The 18,938-nt window shown below is 45.3% G+C and overlaps 1 protein-coding gene across 2 annotated transcripts in view; it reads right to left on the bottom strand.

Annotated features, from left to right (window-relative positions):
* The window catches only part of FLOT1 (flotillin 1), a 35,503-nt gene extending 16,795 nt beyond the window's left edge, over positions 1-18,708 (bottom strand). For both annotated transcript variants that reach the window (XM_066615859.1, XM_066615858.1), the window contains exons 1-3: positions 18,606-18,708; positions 10,417-10,469; positions 9,269-9,342 (exon numbers count right to left, since the gene is read on the bottom strand). In XM_066615859.1, coding sequence (XP_066471956.1) covers positions 9,269-9,342; positions 10,417-10,461 — 119 coding nt within the window. In that variant the 5' untranslated portion in view covers positions 10,462-10,469; positions 18,606-18,708. The remainder of the gene's footprint in view (positions 1-9,268; positions 9,343-10,416; positions 10,470-18,605) is intronic.
* Positions 18,709-18,938: the final 230 nt, after the last annotated feature.

Consider the following 18,938-nt stretch of genomic DNA (forward strand, 5'->3'; position numbering starts at 1 on the left):
ACTAGGTGCGTCTTATAGAGCGAAAAATACGGTACATGATAGCAGGGGTGGGCAAACTTTCAACTTTAGGAGTCCTAGACCTTTAGCAATTGTGTAGGAGACAGCATTGCAGCAGGTTCATCTTGTGAGATCTGTGAGATCACAAGCTGCACCTGCTGAAATTCTCTCTCCTACACAATTGTTAAGGTCCAGAATCCCTAAAGTTGAAAGTTTGCCCACCCCTGCACTACAGTGCTATACAAATGTGATGTGTGGCAGTGATGAATGTGAACATGAGACTCTCACCATAATGTTGACATGCTTTGGTCATGCATCCCCTGTACTTTTTCCATAGAATTTTCTGCTGCCACAAGAGGCAGCAGCACTAGAAGAAGAGCACCAGAAACCCCCCCTCCCACATGCCTGTTAGCATGGGTACGTCACTGGTGGGGAGTAGGGCATAGGCAGCGCAGGAAGGGGGCAGAACAGGGTGGGGCTGAGTCTTGGCAGGGAGACCTCTGTGGATATCTTAACTCCTGTTTTGCCCCAACATGTCCCCTTTGCTCTACATGAACTTGCACCAGCTAAATACTGGCACAGGTTCAAATAGACCCATTGGGGACCGCGTGGCAGTGGAGGAAGGTATTATTTTATTTCCCTCTCCGCCCCGCATGGTCTCCAGCTGCCTGCAGGATGCAGTGAAGCCTGTGCCAGCAGTGCTGAGCCCTGTGGGGCCAGCATCTAGTTAGGTCTATCAGAGAGAGAGCGCAGTGGAGAGAAAAGAATAAAGCCAACGTATCTTTTGACCCTAAGTGCCTAAAACTTTTAAGAGACAAAGGATAGTTGTCAGTGAGCACAAGAGCATTTCTCTATTCAGATGGGCAGTAAATTCCCTTTTTGGGGGGAGATGGCACATTCATAATTTAAGAACTGAACACATTGCAGTGCTCAGGTAGAAGTTATTCTATTAAATTCAGGTGTTGCGTTAAACGATGCTATTTTAAAAGTGCAATGTATTATTTTCATAATCATTTATCCGCCCAGAGCAAGGATAGGCTGATTGCTTGTCTAATCACTCATATCTAATAAAAGACTAGGAAGGAAAGTAATAGAACCAGTGAATCAACAATTTTGAGCTCAGACTACATACATCTCCTCTCCTAAATATTTTGGATACATCTCCTCTTCTAAATATTGCCACTCTGCAAACACACAGCTCCAACTCTGTTCAGAAAGTATACAATCAAGGTATCATTGTTCTCCCACAGCGGTCAGCTAGATCCTTCCGGAATTTCACAAGTAGGGCAAGATGGAGAGAGCCAGCCCTCCCGCCCTCCCATCCCAGCATAATCAAAGCATTAATCCCAATCTCTAAGATAAACAAGCCTAGCCAAGCACATGCAGATGTATTTGGTTGTACTCATCCACTGTTGACCCTCCCCTTCTGCTTGTTGCTCCTTCTCTCCAATCTAATTTTAGAATGGAACCTCTTCAGGATAGAGACCCCTCTTCTGCTTATACTGCTCGACTGGTGGTGGAGGAGAGAGCCCAAAGTGATCTCAGGACAACCCACCTGCCCTGCCACTTGGCCGTGGTTGGAGCTGCTAATCTGTAAAACCTAAATTGTAAGTCACGTACATTGATGACACAAGGCACAATCCTAACCAGGTCTACTCAGAAGTAAGTTCTATTTTGTTCAATGGGGCTTACTCTCAGGAAAGTGTGGTTAGGATTGCAGCCACAGAATCATCATCAGTCCATCAACATGGCACTTCCATTCCTAGAATAGCTGAAAAGTCACTTTTGCTGAGTGTTCCTCCAATTGTAAAGTGCAGAAAACAAAGGATACCGTGAATCAAACCCAGAGATTTCCTTGACATGTTTGGGTTCTCGCCTATCATTTCCTTTGTATAAAATGCATTCTTCCCAGATACACTTGGCGCACTGCCCAAATACATTCTTGGTGCTTCCGGATTTTACAGAGCAACAACAAACTCCCTTTACAGGACTGACTGTAGCGAATACACAAGCAGGGCGGTCTACTTTTTCCAACACTCCCAACAATTCCATTCAGAATCTGGTAGGTGGAGTAAAATGGGGATTTCTAAGAGGTTGTTGCAACTGTCACTTTCTTGGGGGGGGGGGACATGTTACTAGTCCTCATGGTTAAGTATGAAGATACAGTCTATGTATGTTTTTCCAGAGTAAGAGACTACTACAGCAATTTTTCTATTAAATTCAGGTGTTGTGTTAAACCAGTGATTTTCAAAGTGGGTGCTAGCGCCCCCCAGGGGGCGTTGGAAAGATCCAAGGGGGCGTTGAAAGTAAAATGGGCGTTAGGGGGGCGATGGGGACAAAGTGGGTGATAGGGGGGCAGTGACAGGTCAGGCCAGGTGAAAAATGCTGGCCACCACCAAAAAAAAGGGGTTCCAGGCGGCCAGCGTTTGAATTTGGCGCGCTTTGTCCTTGCGCGCCTCTGATTTGTTTTTCTCTGCCTGGAGTCAATGAGCGGGAGAAGGAGGCTCCTCCCCCCCTCACCGCTCAGAGCGCTCCAGACTTCTGAGGCAACAGCCTCCTGAGTGCCGCCTGCCTCCCTGCTTGTGTGGCCACAGCCTCAACGCTGGTCGTGGTGCCTGCCTGCTGCCTGTGTGGCCACAGCTGCTTGCTTGTGCCGTCTGCCTGCCATCGCCACCACAGCCTCTGCAGCGGCGTTGTGCTGCCTGCCTGCCTGCCTGGGAACAACACAGCTCAGCAGCAGCCTTCTCCATTGATATCCAGGTAAAAGAGGAGAAGGAAGTATAAGTGTGCAATCCTGAGGCTGTCTACTCAGAAGTAAGTTCCATTATATTCAATGGGACTTACTCCCAAGAAAGTGTCTTAAGGATTGCAGCCTCAATACATTACGTCAAAAACATTACTCATCCTACTTGTGTCTAATCATAAGTAAGGTCCATTACTCAGTTGGGCTCGCCCCCAGTCCAGCAATCTCCCCCTCCCAACCCCCCCCCCCGCACCTGCAGCCTCTATCTCCCAGTCTGAGCCCCATCCCAGTTGTGTCTACTCAGAAGTAAGCCCCCTGAAATGAAGTGGCTTGGATTGCAGCCTAACTAGTCTTGCCCCCCCCCCCAAGAAAACAGACTGAAGCAAAGTCTTCAGTCAAGCAAAGAAACAGACTGAACATTATTGAACGTGGGGATCTAAGACTTTTCCTTAGTTCCTTCCAGCCAGATGTTGATAAGCTGATATCCCTACACCAAATACATCCATCCCATTAAACTTGTGAAGACAACGTAGTTGCAGAAGAGATGCAAATTTAGCTTTTTAAAAATGTTATTTATTAAAAATGTTAAATGTTATATATTTAACTTTAAATACTGTTTACTAGATTTATTTGTCAAATACATACGCTTTTTTTTATAGTGTTGTATTACTTGTTTTGAATTTGCAGTAGACTATTAAGCAAAGAGGTGGGGGGCGCTAGGAATTTTTCCTGGGCCTCAAGGGGGCGTTAGCCCAAAAAGGTTTGGGAACCACTGTGTTAAACAATGCTATTTTAAATGTGCAATTATTTTCATAATAAAGGTTTGTCCTCCGCTATACCATTTCACGCGGTTCGCCTATTTGAAGTACCACCAGAAGTAACTGGCAATGACATCATCGTCAGTTAGTTCTGGATTGAGAGGCCAAATGCAACACAACAAACACCAATAAGAAACTCAGGGTGGGCAGAAGGGCTTTTTTGAGTGCAGAAAAGCATACTTTGGAGCTCGACCTGCCGAGCCAAGCCTTCTACCACAGTTTGCTGCATCACGTTGCTGGTCTGGCTGCTGGGGGGCAGGGGGTCCTGCGAGTACCACTGGACACCACCTCAAGTACCACTGGTGGCACCTGGTTGAGAAACACTGTACTACAGGATACCAGTGTGAACAAACAAAAAGGAATACTTGGCTCCCCACATCTAGCTCAGAAAAACACTGAAACACACTGCCATGTGTAAGGCCCACCGGACTTGCAAATTCTAAGGTGAAATATCCCAGTGGTTTACACTTCTGTTCACAAGTTCCTGCAATTTCCTAATCATTACAGATGCTTTTTCCTATGTCTTTTCCAACCTACAATATCCTTTGTTAAGACAGGCTGACCAGAACAGCATGTACTGTAAAAGTGGGTGCATTTGAGACTTAGATTATGGTGTCTTAATGCTTCATGCTGTATTTTCAGTCTCTTTCCTAATACTGAATGGAGACTTTACATTACCTTAGCTCACTGTGCGGGCATCATTCAGTGAATCTTAGGGTGAATCTTAGGCAATCTTAACCCCTTATGTCAGTGCTTTCCAACGCTGGCATAGTGTTAGCCAATAGCCAATGGCCAATAGCCATAGCCAATGGGGCGTGTGCTGCATCCTGCAGTTGGGTGTCACTCACGGAGGCCTCCTCAAAGTAAGGGAATGTTTGTTCCCTTACCTCAGAGCTGCATTGCCCTTACGTCAGTGCCGGAAAGCACTGACATAAGGGCTTAGGATTGCGCCCTTAATATTTCAAGCTGCCTTATACCAAGTTGGATCTGTCCGACTTGTCCAGTGTGTGCAGTCCAGTATTGCCCATTTTGACAGGCTCCACTTGAGATCCTTTTAACTGGAGACACCAAAGGCCTTCAGCATGCACATGTACCTTACCGCTGAGTTACAGCCTTCCTTCTGTGGCCCTAGTATCCCTTTCCTGGGTATTATAGTTAATGTAGACCCTCTTGCTATAGGTATGAAATTCAGATCTGCACGTGAGAAAAAGATCCCAGTCTCAGATATGGTAAGGAAGGTTTTCACATTTCAATAGCAGTTTTCACAAATGGATCGTGAATTAGCAGACAAACACAGAGCTGCTGCTTGCAACTTCCTACCCAATTCCCTCCCTCCCTTTCTTTTCTGCTGCGGTCATCATCTCTCCCTTCCTCTGCAATCTGGCACTGTTTCCAAGGCATACATCACACACCTTCCATCTGCACAGATCCATTCAGGACAATTGTCAAGGCTGCTAACTTAATTAATTCAGTTGCAATTCTACACGTCCTTAACTGAGAGTAAACACCATTAAACTCACACGACTGCACTGTTAAGATGAATGCAATTTCATGAGGACTGTCATTCAATTAAAGACACCTTAGTCAATTAACAAAACTAGATATACAGGTGGAGCCACTTTACCTACAGAGATTCTGTTCCCAGACCCCTCCCCCCCGATACTGAAAACCACACATAACAAAATCCACAGTTTTCAGAACCCACCTTTGCTCCGAACGCAACCAGAGCATTGCTCCCGTTGTGTCTGGAGCTGATCTGAGCCTCAGAGAAGCCATGTCACATGTGCCACCTTCCGGTTTTAATGGACGTTGTGCAAAAACCGCTCTGGGTGGCTTCTGTGTGAGGTGGTGCGCAGCCTCTCCGAAGCTCAGAAAACCTCCCAGAGGTGACTGGAATAAGGTTCCGGTTGTGTCTGGGAGATCTGCTGGGGGAGCACTTCAGAGGTCTGGCATTTTCGGTGGGACAAATCCACAGATAAAGAGGACCCACTTGTACTTGAAGAAGTCTGCATAAATGTTCATAAACAATGGTTTGGGAAGAAAAAAAGCATATTTTTTGTTTTCAAACAGTGCACATATGCGCTATTACAGGTGCCATCTTGGAAGGGCCATTCACAACTGCCTTTTTTGAAGATGTCTGCCATCCATCATTTTTTTAAGTGCTCATATTTTAAAATTCAGTTTCAAACATTTGTCCCTGATTCATCGGGTGATTTTTTTTTTAATTGACTAAAACATTTATAATCAATGACATTAATTAATTGACCAAGGCTGTCACTCTAAACATATCTACTAGGGGTTGATCTCTATTAGGTAGAGTGGGACTTTATTTCTAAGTAAATCAGACCGATAGCCAGGATTCTAGAGGTGGGGGGGACAACTATTTTTTCAGGGGGGGCAATTATGTTGGGTATCTATACTGTTGTGCAAAATGAAGGGATAAGTACGGAGAAACATCAAAGACCCATAACTCCCCCAAATTTCATGAAGAGAAAATATTTGGGAGGGGGTTATTGAAACATGCATTCATTATCTGTAAAGCAATGTAACAATAATTTGCATAGAATAAATGCATCTCTGTATGCCATGTAAAATATATTTGTCTACATAGAAATAACATGCAACATATCCTTTCATTTTACACACCAGCACAATACGCAGGCTTGCATCCCTGCAAAAGTAAAACATATCACTGTGATGTAGGTAGTATTTACTTGTATTGAAAGCCTTTCATTAGCCGATGATACATTGCTGATGCATTGGTACATACTAAAATTAAATTTATTTACTTGACATAAAAGCAAGAGGAAAGATATGCAAGACAAATACAGTAATGCCATTGGAACATTAGTTTTTTTTTACAATATTCATTACTTTGAAAAAGCAAAGTACAGAAAATTTGAATTACTGAATTTACCTAGTAGAGCTGAATTCTCCTAGCTTTCTGAGAGTTGAATCTCCTTAGAATCAGGGGTGGATCCAGTGTCCATATAATGGGGAAGGGAATGAGCACTACCTTCAGAACCCAGGTCAACCAGGCAGGTAGACCTGGGCTCCTGATTGAGCTTATAGCCTCTGTGCCTATTTGCTGGGTGGGTAAACCTGGGCTCCTGCCTGGACTTCAAACCCAGGTCTACCTGCTGTGCAGACCTGGGGTCCCACTTGTGCTTATCGCTTCTGTGGACATTTGCTGGGCGGGTAGATCAGGGCTCCCACCTGGACTTGGAGCCTAGGTCTACCTGCTGGGTATACCTGGGTTCCTAACTGAGCTTATAGCCTCTGTGGCTACTTGTTGGGCAGGTAAAGCTGGGCTCCCACTTGGACTTGGAGTCCAGGTCTACCTGCTTGGGTAGACCTGGGCTCCTGATTGATCTTATAGCCTACATAACAACATACAAAGAGCCCTGCTGTATCAGTCCAAAGGCCCATCCAGTCTAGCTTCCTGTACCTCAAAGTGGTCCATCAAATGCTTCAAGGAGCACAAAAGGCAGCAAGACAAAACCTGCGTCCTGGTGCCCTCCTCTGCATCTGACATTCCAAGGTATTCTGCTTCAAAAAAGGAACTTGCACATACCTATCATGACTCGTAACCCATGATGCACTTTTCCTCCAGAAATTTGTGCCATCACCACTTCCTATGGCACGGAGTACCACAGATTAAATACACAGTGAGTAAAGAAATATTTTCTTTTATCTGTCCTAACTCTCTCAACATACACTCAATTTTAGTGTACGTCCCCTAGTTCTAGTGTTTTGTGACAGGAAAAAGAATCTCTCTCTCTATCCACTCCATCCAACCCCTGCATAATTTTGTGTGTCTCAATCATGTCCTCTCTCAGGCCTCTGTAGTTATTTGCTGGACTTGGAGTCCAGGTCTGCCTGCTTGGATAAGACCTGGGCTCCAGATTGAGCTTATAGCCTCTGTGGCTATTTGCTGGGTGGGTAGACCTGGGCTCTCGTTCCAACCAATCTCCTTGGCACCCACCTAGTGGATGTTTCCCTGACACCCGATTTTGCTCTCCATCCCGGTGGGTGCCCTTCCCTGCTGCAGGAGAGTTGGGGGGGGTATGCACCCATGGCCTCTCCGGGATCCGCCCCTGCTAAGAACCTTTTCCACACTTAAGTTCTTGGTTCTCTTTAGCTCAAATGCTTTCCATGCTTTCTCCACCAGAAAAAGGGTCTTCCCAGGCCCCAAGCAGCAGCCATTAATTTTAAAAATATATATGAAAGGTAAAAACCCCACCATGATTTCTCCAAACAGAATTGTTTCTCCCTGCCCCTCCACAGGGATACCTTATAGTAATTAGCATATTCCACAGTAGAAGAAATAGCACCCTCCCCACCCAAACCCCGCCAATACAAGTAGAAATCTCTCCCTATCTTCCTTGTAGCTTCTCTTGACCAGCCCCGCTCTCCATGTGCTCTGGATGGGGCAGGGTGACCAGAGGTCATAACTTCCAAGGAGCCCTCCAGGACCCCGTTTTACTCACTCTACACACATGCACTCTCTCTCCCTCCCATCCCTGCCAGAAGCACCAAGCCCTCTTTCCTCCTGTGCATGAAAAAAGATGCAAAAAGGGCTTCAAATCATCCCCAACTGACGCCAGACTAGAGAAAAAGAGGACAGGTTTGGAAAAAATTCTAGGGGGGGCAAACTGCTGGCTCAGGGGGAGTGAAACCCCCCCTGCCCCCCCCAGCTACAGCCCTGAAGTAAATATGCATAGGATTGCACAGTCAATGCTGCAGCCCTAATGTGAGAAAAGTCTTGGATTTGTTTTAATTTCTTGCCTATTTTTCCTTACTTTTAGACACATCTAACTCCCTCTCAGATAACCCAATCCTAGGCCATTTAGGGCTTTAATGTTTAAACATATGTTTAGAATTAGGGTGCCTTTGAGGACGTGCTCAGTTTAAGACTTTTTTTTTCCATGCCAGGACTTCGCTCACAGAGATGTCTCATACAAACCAACTCTTGGGTTTTCCTCAAACTTTCGTCATTTTAGCAGCCCAACTTAGGGGGAAAATAAATGCCTCTTTCAACTTGTTTTCACTAAACATTCGGGAGTTAGAAAACTTTGTTGATCTATTGCAAATCACTCAGATATCTGCCATCTGGACTGTAGTTTACATTCCCCCCCCCCCCCATATTCCAGCACGGACAATGGACTTTTATTTTAAATGCAACCTAAAACATTCAGTATACCCAGATATCTCTCATAAGTGACCAAGTCACACAGGACGATGCCTTATCCACAGTCAGAACCTTGAGCCACGAAGGTTAGTATTAGTCATGCCATCTGGCCATGATTCTCCATCATGTCAGACTAGAGCCTTTCCAAGTTCTACCTAGAGGGACTTTAAACTAGCACCTTCTGCTTGGGCAAAGAAGATGCTCTACAACTGAGCTGTGGCTCTATCCCTGCATATGATGATTAAGATTTTAAAAAAATACCCCATTTTTCTCCCTTTTTTGGGGGGGGGGGGAACTCAGAGATGCTCCAGCCATGACTGTGGCCCTGGAACCTGCAACTATGTTGCAGGTTAAGCCATTTCTGCCCAATGTTGCATATACACAATAGTGACCAAATGTGTACACCTGTGGGCTGGGCAGAAATGGGTTCCTGGCTACATTCACCGATGCCAATCAATTTAAACTGCGTTGCCAAAAATTCCCTGTACCTTCCAATGTTACAACCTCAAAGGAACTCACCTCTGGATCTGCTGAATACAAGGCATCACAAACACCCGTCCTCCAGCTATCATGACTGGAGGGCTACGGCAGAAACAACCTGAGGAAAGCAAGGATTTATTATACAGCATGTCCAATTTGCCCAAGTACAATGATCCTTCACAAAATATTTAGATTCAACATCTGCTTCTGGATGAGGGTGATTGATTACCCCATTAAGTGCAGACAAATGAGATTAACGGGAAACACAATATTATTTCCTGGAATCTGAATTTACATCTTAAAAGATATACAGACATGGAATAAAGGGTAGTGCTTTGGGAAGGTCATGAATAATGTCTCATTTTTGGAGATGGCACCCCCTCTACCTAAGATGTACTACTGCCATAACAAGTTTTTCTCCTCAATCGTGACTGGATGCAAAAAGGGGGCTGAGCAGGAATGCATCAGGAAATGATATTATTAAGGAGTCTCCACCCTCCAAGGAGTTCCTTCTACACTTTAAGATTATATGTTGAAAAGGGGTCAAAGAAAGAGACATTGGACACTCGCCTTTAACCTCCCCATGTAATATCTTTTGTTATTTATTGAAAATGTTTATTACTGCTTCCCACTTTTGTTTAAACAACTTCTTGGGCAGTTTACAATCAATATTTTAAATTGGAAATAAGAACAGTAGAAAAAAGTAAAATCCAATTAGAGACTTCCACAGATTGGGGACCATGGCCACAAAGGATCTCTCTCCACCCATAACTCACCCAACTTTTTGAAGGTGTGGTACCTGGAGAAAGGCACCAGAAAGTGCCCTGAGCACTTGGATTGACTTGTGGTAGCTCAGGGTTTATCTGGGAAAGTATTCTGGGAAATAACCCCATTTGCAGGGGGAGCCAATACTTGAACATTTGTAGGTCAAGATTCATTCCAAACAGGATTAGGAGCAGCTTCCAAAATCTGGAAGAGCTGGACCCAGAAACCTGTAGCGAGATGTATATTTGCTGGATGAACATTGAGGAGGATGCAAAACCTCAATTTTGGGCTTTACAAAGCATCACAGGGAAGAGGAAGACCGTGGCTTCCCTGCATCTCCACACATATGTCAGATTTGGCACTCTGGTTCAGTGAAAACTAGACGTTTGATCACACGGGGAGGAAGAGAAAATGTAACTCTTACCTGAGACAACCATGGCCTCATTTGGGCCACAGGTAAAGAACATCTTGGCACCTGGGTGGTTTGGAAAGAGTTGAGAAACAGATTTTAGAGCCTTCGCATTCAGCTTCTCCCCCCCCCCACCTTCATATTACACCACATGCTGTGCCTAGAGAAAATAATGCAGTAATAACAAGCTCACTTTGAACAGTACAAATTCTACCAAGATCTAAACCACAAAGTTTTCCCAATCACAGGACGTGAGCCCAGCATTAACTGAAAATAGGTTCTGCCTTTGTTTTCACATCATTCTAAATGTGAGCTGAACAGCACAAGCATTTCCTTCTTGGAGGGGAAGAGCATAGGAAATATCCTTATCCTGGGCCCCTAGTAGTTGGCAACCTTCAGTCTCGAAAGACTATGGTATCGCGCTCTAAAAGGTGGTTCTGGCACAGCGTCTAGTGTGGCTGAAAAGGCCGATTCGGGAGTGACAATCCCTTCCACACTGGGAACAAGTGCAGTCTGTCCCTGGTCTATCTCCCTGGCTATGGGCCTTCCTTCTTTGCCTCTTAGCCTCAGACTGTTGGCCAAGTGTCTCTTCAAACTGGGAAAGGCCATGTTGCACAGCCTGCCTCCAAGCGGGCCACTCAGAGGCCAGGGTTTCCCACTTGTTGAGGTCCACTCCTAAGGCCTTCAGATCCCTCTTGCAGATGTCCTTGTATCGCAGCTGTGGTCTACCTGTAGGGCGCTTTCCTTGCACGAGTTCTCCATAGAGGAGATGCTTTGGGATCCGGCCATCATCCATTCTCACGACATGACCAAGCCAACACAGGCGTCTCTGTTTCAGTAGTGCATACATGCTAGGGATTCCAGCACGTTCCAGGACTGTGTTGTTTGAAACTTTGTCTTGCCAGGTGATGCCGAGAATACGTCTGAGGCAGCGCATGTGGAAAGCATTCAGTTTCCTCTCCTGTTGTGAGTGAAGAGTCCATGACTCGCTGCAGTACAGAAGTGTACTCAGGACGAAAGCTCTGTAGACCTGGATCTTGGTATGTTCCATCAGCTTCTTGTTGGACCAGACTCTCTTTGTGAGTCTGGAAAACGTGGTAGCTGCTTTACCGATGCGTTTGTTTAGCTCGGTATCGAGAGAAAGAGTGTCAGAGATCGTTGAGCCAAGGTACACAAAGTCATGGACAACCTCCAGTTCATGCTCAGAGATTGTAATGCAGGGAGGTGAGTCCACATCCTGAACCATGACCTGTGTTTTCTTCAGGCTGATTGTCAGTCCAAAATCTTGGCAGGCCTTGCTAAAACGATCCATGAGCTGCTGGAAATCTTTGGCAGAGTGGGTAGTGATAGCTGCATCGTCGGCAAAGAGGAAGTCATGCAGACATTTCAGCTGGACTTTGGACTTTGCTCTCAGTCTGGAGAGGTTGAAGAGCTGGGCCCCTATAATTCTGCATTGTCTACAGAGATGGACAGTGACTCCCCAGAGTTTCAGACGAGTCTTTCCTGCCTTACCAGGAGATTCTGGAGACTGAACCTGAAATATTCTGCATAAAACTAGATGATCTATCACTGAGCTATAGCTGGTCCCCTTCGGGACTGACCACAGATCCATTTAACCCCAGTAGCTTTTTAAAAAAAACAACTCATGTTATTTATTTCTACCTACCCTTTCTACTGAAGCATTCAGGCCAGCTTTGCAACAGTGAACTGAAAAGCCACAGCAAAATACAAACGCATTATGTGAACACTAGAGCCAGGCCTACAAACCACTTCTCTTCCCTTGCCATTTGAAGTCACCAGGGAGCTTTTGGAGACATCTTACAGTTTGAAGAAGGAAATGGTGAGACCAAAGAGGCTTTCACTAAGTAGTGTCTGTGAGCTGGCTCAAAATCCTTAGTAGTATGCTGGGGTTCTAATCTATAGCAGATGCAGTAGTGTAGTTAGTGGGGTGCAAAGCACTAAATTTTGCAGGGCACCTCACCACAATATGCAAGTAGCCCCTCCACTCCACTTCAGAGTAATTCTCGGCAGTGGGAGCAAAACGGAGGTGTTTGCTAGGCTGCTTGCACACCATGGTGAGGCTCCCTGCAAAACTTAGTGCTTTGCACTTCCTCTAGCTATGCCACTGGGCAGATGTAAACCCTTAAGGTAGAATACATCAATTAAAAATGTATAGTATTAAAATTATCAGCAAAGAAGATATCACAACAAAAGAAAAAAATCAAAGAATCTAAAACAATAACCCCCAAAACTAAATGACCGACTGAGAGCAATAGCGCAACCCTAGACATGTCTACCCAGAAGTGACTTCCTTGAGCTCAATGAGACTTACTTCCAGGTAACTATGTACAGGACTGCAGCCTAAGAATGCAGGAGAAAACACATACTCATCTGGGAGTATTAATTCAAATAACAAAAGGTGTTTACTAATCAGTAATCACTAGTAATTGGTAATCATCAGTAATTGGTAACTAGTCACCAATGAAGGGCCCTAGTGGACCTCTAGGAAAGCCATTTTCAATCACTGTGCGATGGCGCACTGGGGTGCCATGGATGGTCCGCAGGTGTGCCGCAGGAATTTGGGGGAGGATCATTTGTTAGTAGGGCCTCTGGGAGATGTGAGCTCCTGCTGTCAATGCCATGTGACTTGTTAATTATCCAAAGACCGATGGTGTGCCTTGACAATTTTAGTCAGTGGCGTCGCTAGGGAGGTGCAGCGGGGGTGTGTGTGCGGGCCGCACCAGGTGAAGCGCACAGGGGGGTGACACGCTAAAATCACGGTGGTTAGGAGTAACCCCATCATGTTATATACTGTTGGATGCGGAATTCTGAACAGAATGCAATGCAAAAAACCAGAGTGAAATATCTATCAAAAGTTATGGCCACAAAACCAGAAAACAAAAAATGCATAGAGCCCTATGGAAAGTGAAACTGAGCTGTATCGTGCGTTTACTTGTGAGGAGGCAAACTTGCCTTAGTCCCTCGGAAAGGGCAGGCTGAGAGGAATCCAACGATACCAGAATGGTCCTGATCCAATGAATCAGCCCCCAAAAACACCTGAGAAGGAAGTCCCTCCCTCCAAGCAGATGAATGTACTGAACCCTATGGAAAGCGAAACTAAGCCTCATGGTCACATTTACTTGTGAGTAAGCAAACGTGACTTGGCTGGTGTGGAAGATCAGGTGAAGGAGAGTGCAAGGCTACCAGAATGGTCCTGATCCTATACACCTGCAGCTAAACAAGTGCTCCAGAAGACAGCCCACTAAACAAGTGCTCCTCCTCCCCCACTAAAAAGGATAAAAACAGAGGCTTCAGCTGAACCTTTTTGAGACTTGCAAAGCCAGGTGGATCCTGACAGTGATCTGGTTCAAACTGAAGTTCAGCAATTGAACTGGGTACTGGGTAGGGCTGAAAACCTTACTGGTTTTGGAGGGGGGGTGCAGGCTACAGAGGAAATTCACTTGGTGGAACAGGGCTGGCTTCTGCTTATTTATTTGTTTTACTTTATTTATACTTATTTATTTTAATTTGCCTGATGATGTTACTTCCATCATGACATAACTTCTGGTGGGTCTTTGGACAGCTTGTCATTCTAAAAAGTGGGTCCCAGTGCTAAAAGTTTGATAACTGCTGCAATAAGGTGTTAGTAAGTTGACACCCTTGGGGGGGGAGGTGTGTGACACCACTAGTGACCAAAATCACTAAAATCACAATTTGGAAGAATACCATCATGTTAAATATCAATCAATGCGCAATTTCACACAGAATGTGTTCTATCAAAAGGTACAGCCAAAAAAATCAGTGGGGGCGGGGCGATGGCACATCACCACGCCCACCACCTGGGGTGTTGCCCGGCCCACTGCATGGGGGGGGTGACACGTTGGCATCCCGCACTGGGTGACGCAAACGCTAGTGACGCCATGATTTTAGTGCTTTGTCAGTGTGCCGTGAGATGCAAAAGATTGAAAATCTCTGCTCTAGAAGAAGCAAATTCCAAAGCCTGGGGGCTGTGATTAAAGAGGCCCTGCTATGTCAACTCCCCTCTCACCACAAACTTCAGAGAGGGGGAACACAGAGCAGAGCCTCTCATTTGGAACAAAGTGGGAAGGCATGATGGGAAGAAATGGACTTTTAAATACCGTGGTCAGACCATGGAGGGCTTCACAGGTTATAACCAACACCTTCAACTGAGCCTGGAAACTTACAGATAACCAAATAAGATAGTATAAAATGGGAGTTACAGTATATAGTCCCAAGCATGAGCCTCAACTAGAATTTTGGCTGCTGCATTAGAACCAGTTTGAAGTTTCCAGAGGCTCTTCAAGGGCAGCCCCATGTAGAGTGCACTGCAACATCCAACTGAGCTGCAACAGAATCTAACATTAATATCAGAAGAGCCCTAATGCTGGGGGTGTCGTGTAGGAGCTTCTGGTTATCTTATTTGGCGGAAGTAGCCTAAGACACCCTAAGGAGTTTTTGGAACAACAGTATGTATTGATTCATTGAAGGAACATGTTGGGTTATTCTATACCTTTAGACCCCTTCTAGTCCTTTTAGGCTGTGTAAGGAAAGAACATAAGCTGTTGTTTGAAACGTATTAACCTTTGGAAGAATTCTAATAGCTAATTTGCGGAAACAACTGTGTGTACATTCTGGGCTTCATGGCCACAACATGCCTGGAATACAATGTTTTTCTGCCAAACTGCAGCATTTATGCAACTTTTGGAATGAAGAAGGCAATCGTTGGGCCTTTTTCTCCCAAACTGGGCCCCTTTCTTACAACACTGGAATCTTAGCTTTGATATCAGTCAGGACTTATTGTCTCTCCTTCAATTTTACTAGATAGTTAAAACTTTATTACGGTCAAAGATTTTACCAGCTTGTGTGTTAGTTTTTAGAAAGTGGATTTAATGGGTATGATTATGATATAAACCTGTTTGGTTTGATTTCACTTTTCTAATTTGATTTTGAGGAGGACACAATTGGTAAATTTAAAAAGCCAAAAAAAAAAAATTTTAAAAATGAAAATAAATGTAAAAAAAACAAAACTAGAGCACTGCTGGATCAGACCCAAAGGTCCATCTAGTTCAGGGGTGTCCAACTCATTTCACCCAGTAGACTGAACAGCAATCATGGTGCCTGTTTAGGGGTGGAAATGATGTCATTAAGCAGGAACCGACATCATCAAAGCAGATTATGGCACATTTTTCTCTATCTCTTTTCTCATCTGTTCCCATATAGGCAGTGGGCCTGTGAAAAGGCAATACCCAAATGACCACATGAATTAAAAAATATTCTGCTTCCAGCCATGGGCAAAATGTGATGGGAAACAGTTAGTGGTCTGAAGGCCTCCTGCTTCTTCAGACTTTTCAATCTTTCCTCTGTTGCTCCCCTTAAGCCAACAGTTCCAAAACCGTGCACTGTGATGTCCTGGGCCATCATGAAGCACTTTCTGGGGCACTGCAGGCCACCCACTACTCCAGGAGAGAGACCATGACACTCCAAACAGCAGATGGAGGCTCGGCGCGGCCGGAAGAGCTGCTAAGAACATAATAACATAAGAATAGCCCCACTTGATCAGGCCATAGGCCCATCTAGTCCAGCTTCCTGTATCTCACAGCGGCCCACCAAATGCCCCAGGGAGCACACCTGATAACAAGAGACCTGCATCCTGGTGCCCTCCCTTGCATCTGACATAGCCCATTTCTAAAATCAGGAGGTTGCACATACACATCATGGCTTGTAACCCATAATGGATTTTTTCCTCCAGAAATTTGTCCAATCCCCTTTTAAAGGCATCCAGGCCAGATGTCATCGCCACATCATGTGGCAAGGAGTTCCACAGACCAACCACACGCTGAGTAAAGAAATATTTTCTTTTGTCTGTTCTAACTCTCCCAACACGCACGCAAAAATGGCATGTTGGGGAAAGCCCTTCCACCTGCCCTGGCCTCCTTACCGCTGTTTGGAGTGCTGTGCAATGGCTCTAAACCCGAAAGTGACTGGCAATGACATCATTGCCAGTCACTTCCAGGAGCCATGCAGGTCCCACACTTTGGGAATCACTGCTTTAAGCCCAAAACTGCCTCCCAGTATCTGGGATACTGTCTTGTTTCAAATCACTCCTCATAACACAAGTTTTCCATGTAGTCTTTGGCCTATGCCTTATAAAAACATAAGAAGAGCCCCAAAGGATCAGTTCAAAGGCCCATCTAGTCCAGCTTCCTGTATCTCACAGTGGCCTCACCAGATGCCTCAGGAAGCACACAAGACAACAAGATACATGCATCCTGTTGCAACTCCCTTTCATCTGGCATTCAGAGATAGCTACTTCTAAAACCCAGAAGTTGCATATACCCATATAGCTTGTAACCTGTGATGGACGCTTCTTCCATAAATCTGTCCAATACCCTTTTAAAGGTATCTAGGTCAGACGCCATCACCACATCCTGTTGCAAAGTGTTCCACAGATACAGTTCCTTGCTGCAGCCCTAGGCACACTTTCTTGGGAGCAATCTCCATCAAACTCAATGGGACTTACTTCTGAGTAACAGGCATAGGATTGTGCTGTGAGACTTGCGTGTACCTGAACTAAATGCACATCCTTCCCCTGTTGTCCTCCTGCCTCCATTTACCTCCCCACTCTTTGTTTATATTTACAATGGTTCTATCCCGCCTTTCCCCCCACTGACGTAGGCACCCAAGGAGGCGAACATAAAATATACATAAGACAATAAAATAGAACAGTAAAACGATGCATAAAATTGCTAAGCTGAAGCAGCAGACAATATTAAAACTTTAACATCATTTATCTGTTTTTGATATTGTAAGCTCTTTGGGGCAGAGGTGTCTGCTCTGTAAAGCACTCTATACACGGTTCGTGCTACGTGCACAATAAGTGAACGTTTATTTTGAAAAACAACATGCTGTTATTCCCATTTGGCCATTCCCAATACATCTGTTTTGAGTTACATGCGTCCCCCTTTGTCCAATAGTACAACACGTTTGAGGAAATGCTCTCACAAGCAGGGTGACCGGGCGCCCTCTTTTTCCAGGAAATGTCCTCGAAAGGAACCTAAATGTCCTCCTTTTCCCTGTGAGTGGGCCACTGCATGCAGCACATAGCTACCTTGTAATTAATAAATTATATGTAATTAATTAAATTACATATAAATTAAATTTATTTAAATTATTAAATTTAAAACTCTATTACATATAAGTAATACAGTGTTTAAATCAACCACATGAAATCAATCAATTTTATTTTGTTATGTCCTACATTTTTTTTGGGTGACCAACATCAGTGTTTCTCAACCAGTGGTACTTGAGGTGATGTCTGGCGGTACTCATGGGATCCCTGGACCCCTGCCACTTGGAAGTGAGACCAGGAACGTAACACAACAAGCTGCAGTAAGAGGCTCCAAAGCATGCTCTTCCATGCTTGAAAAAGCCCTCCTGTCCACACCGAGCCTCTTACCGGTGTTTGTTGCGTCACATTTGGCCTCCCAACCCAGAAGTAACTGGCAATGATGTCATCACCTGGTGATACTTTGAATAGGTGGACTGCATGAAGTGGTATGGCGGAGGACAAACCTTGAGAAGCACTGACCTACATTTTGGGGGGGACTTGTCCTCTTTTGCGGTTATGACATCCGGTCACCCTGCTCACGGGCTGCTTATTCCTCAGGGGGTGAGGAAGTCACCCAGTGAGGTTATTTCTTTCCCTTTGCAAAGATATGTGGCCATGCCCTTGCAAGGCTATAATTAGACAACCCGTTACAAACTCTAATAGCGGATACAGGAGTGGGGTGTTTACTAGGAGCCAACCTCACCGGGTGGGGGGGGGAGATGTTTTCTAGCATAATGAGGACTAGTGGATTAATGGATTTGCACAAGGCATGTGAGAGAAGGGAAGGAAGCCTAGGACCCCGAGACCGTTAGCCTGGTTTACTTAAGGGGATTGCTGGCAGCCCAGATGTGACAGCTGGGCCATTATTTTTCTGCAGCTTTTTAAACCCTTCCATGTTGAGCTGCATCTGCCAAATTCCCCCAGCGGTTAGAGGCATAGGGGTCACCCTATGCATGCATGCATGCATTTCAAAGGGGGAGCAGAGCCCTCTTGTTTACTTCCCATAGGGCACTCCATGCCATCTTGCAGACCAGTCTACCCCCCCTTGCTTGCAGCCTCCCCTTCCTACTCACCTCTCCTGCAGCTGGTCTTTGCAAAGCACCTTGCCTGTTTTCTTCCTACTCCCAGCAGCCCCACCCTTCCTGGCTGCTCTGACACCAGCACTTTCCCATCAGGCCTCTGTATGGGGCTTTCCCTTTCCCTGTGGTTCTGAGCCTGAGCCACATGGAGGAGCTTCTCCTGCCCCCTGCTGGTGACTGGCCCACAGTGCAGCCAACACAGATCAATTCCCTGGGAAAGAAGACCCAAAAGAAAAACAAATACAGGCAAAAATAGTAAAGAAATAGAAGCTTCTGGACTGTGACTTCCTGACTGTTGCTGGGATTGATTAGGGCTTCCACTTTTTC

The sequence above is a fragment of the Tiliqua scincoides genome, chromosome 2 (assembly GCF_035046505.1).
Source record: "Tiliqua scincoides isolate rTilSci1 chromosome 2, rTilSci1.hap2, whole genome shotgun sequence".
NCBI classification, from domain to species: Eukaryota; Metazoa; Chordata; class Lepidosauria; order Squamata; family Scincidae; genus Tiliqua; species Tiliqua scincoides.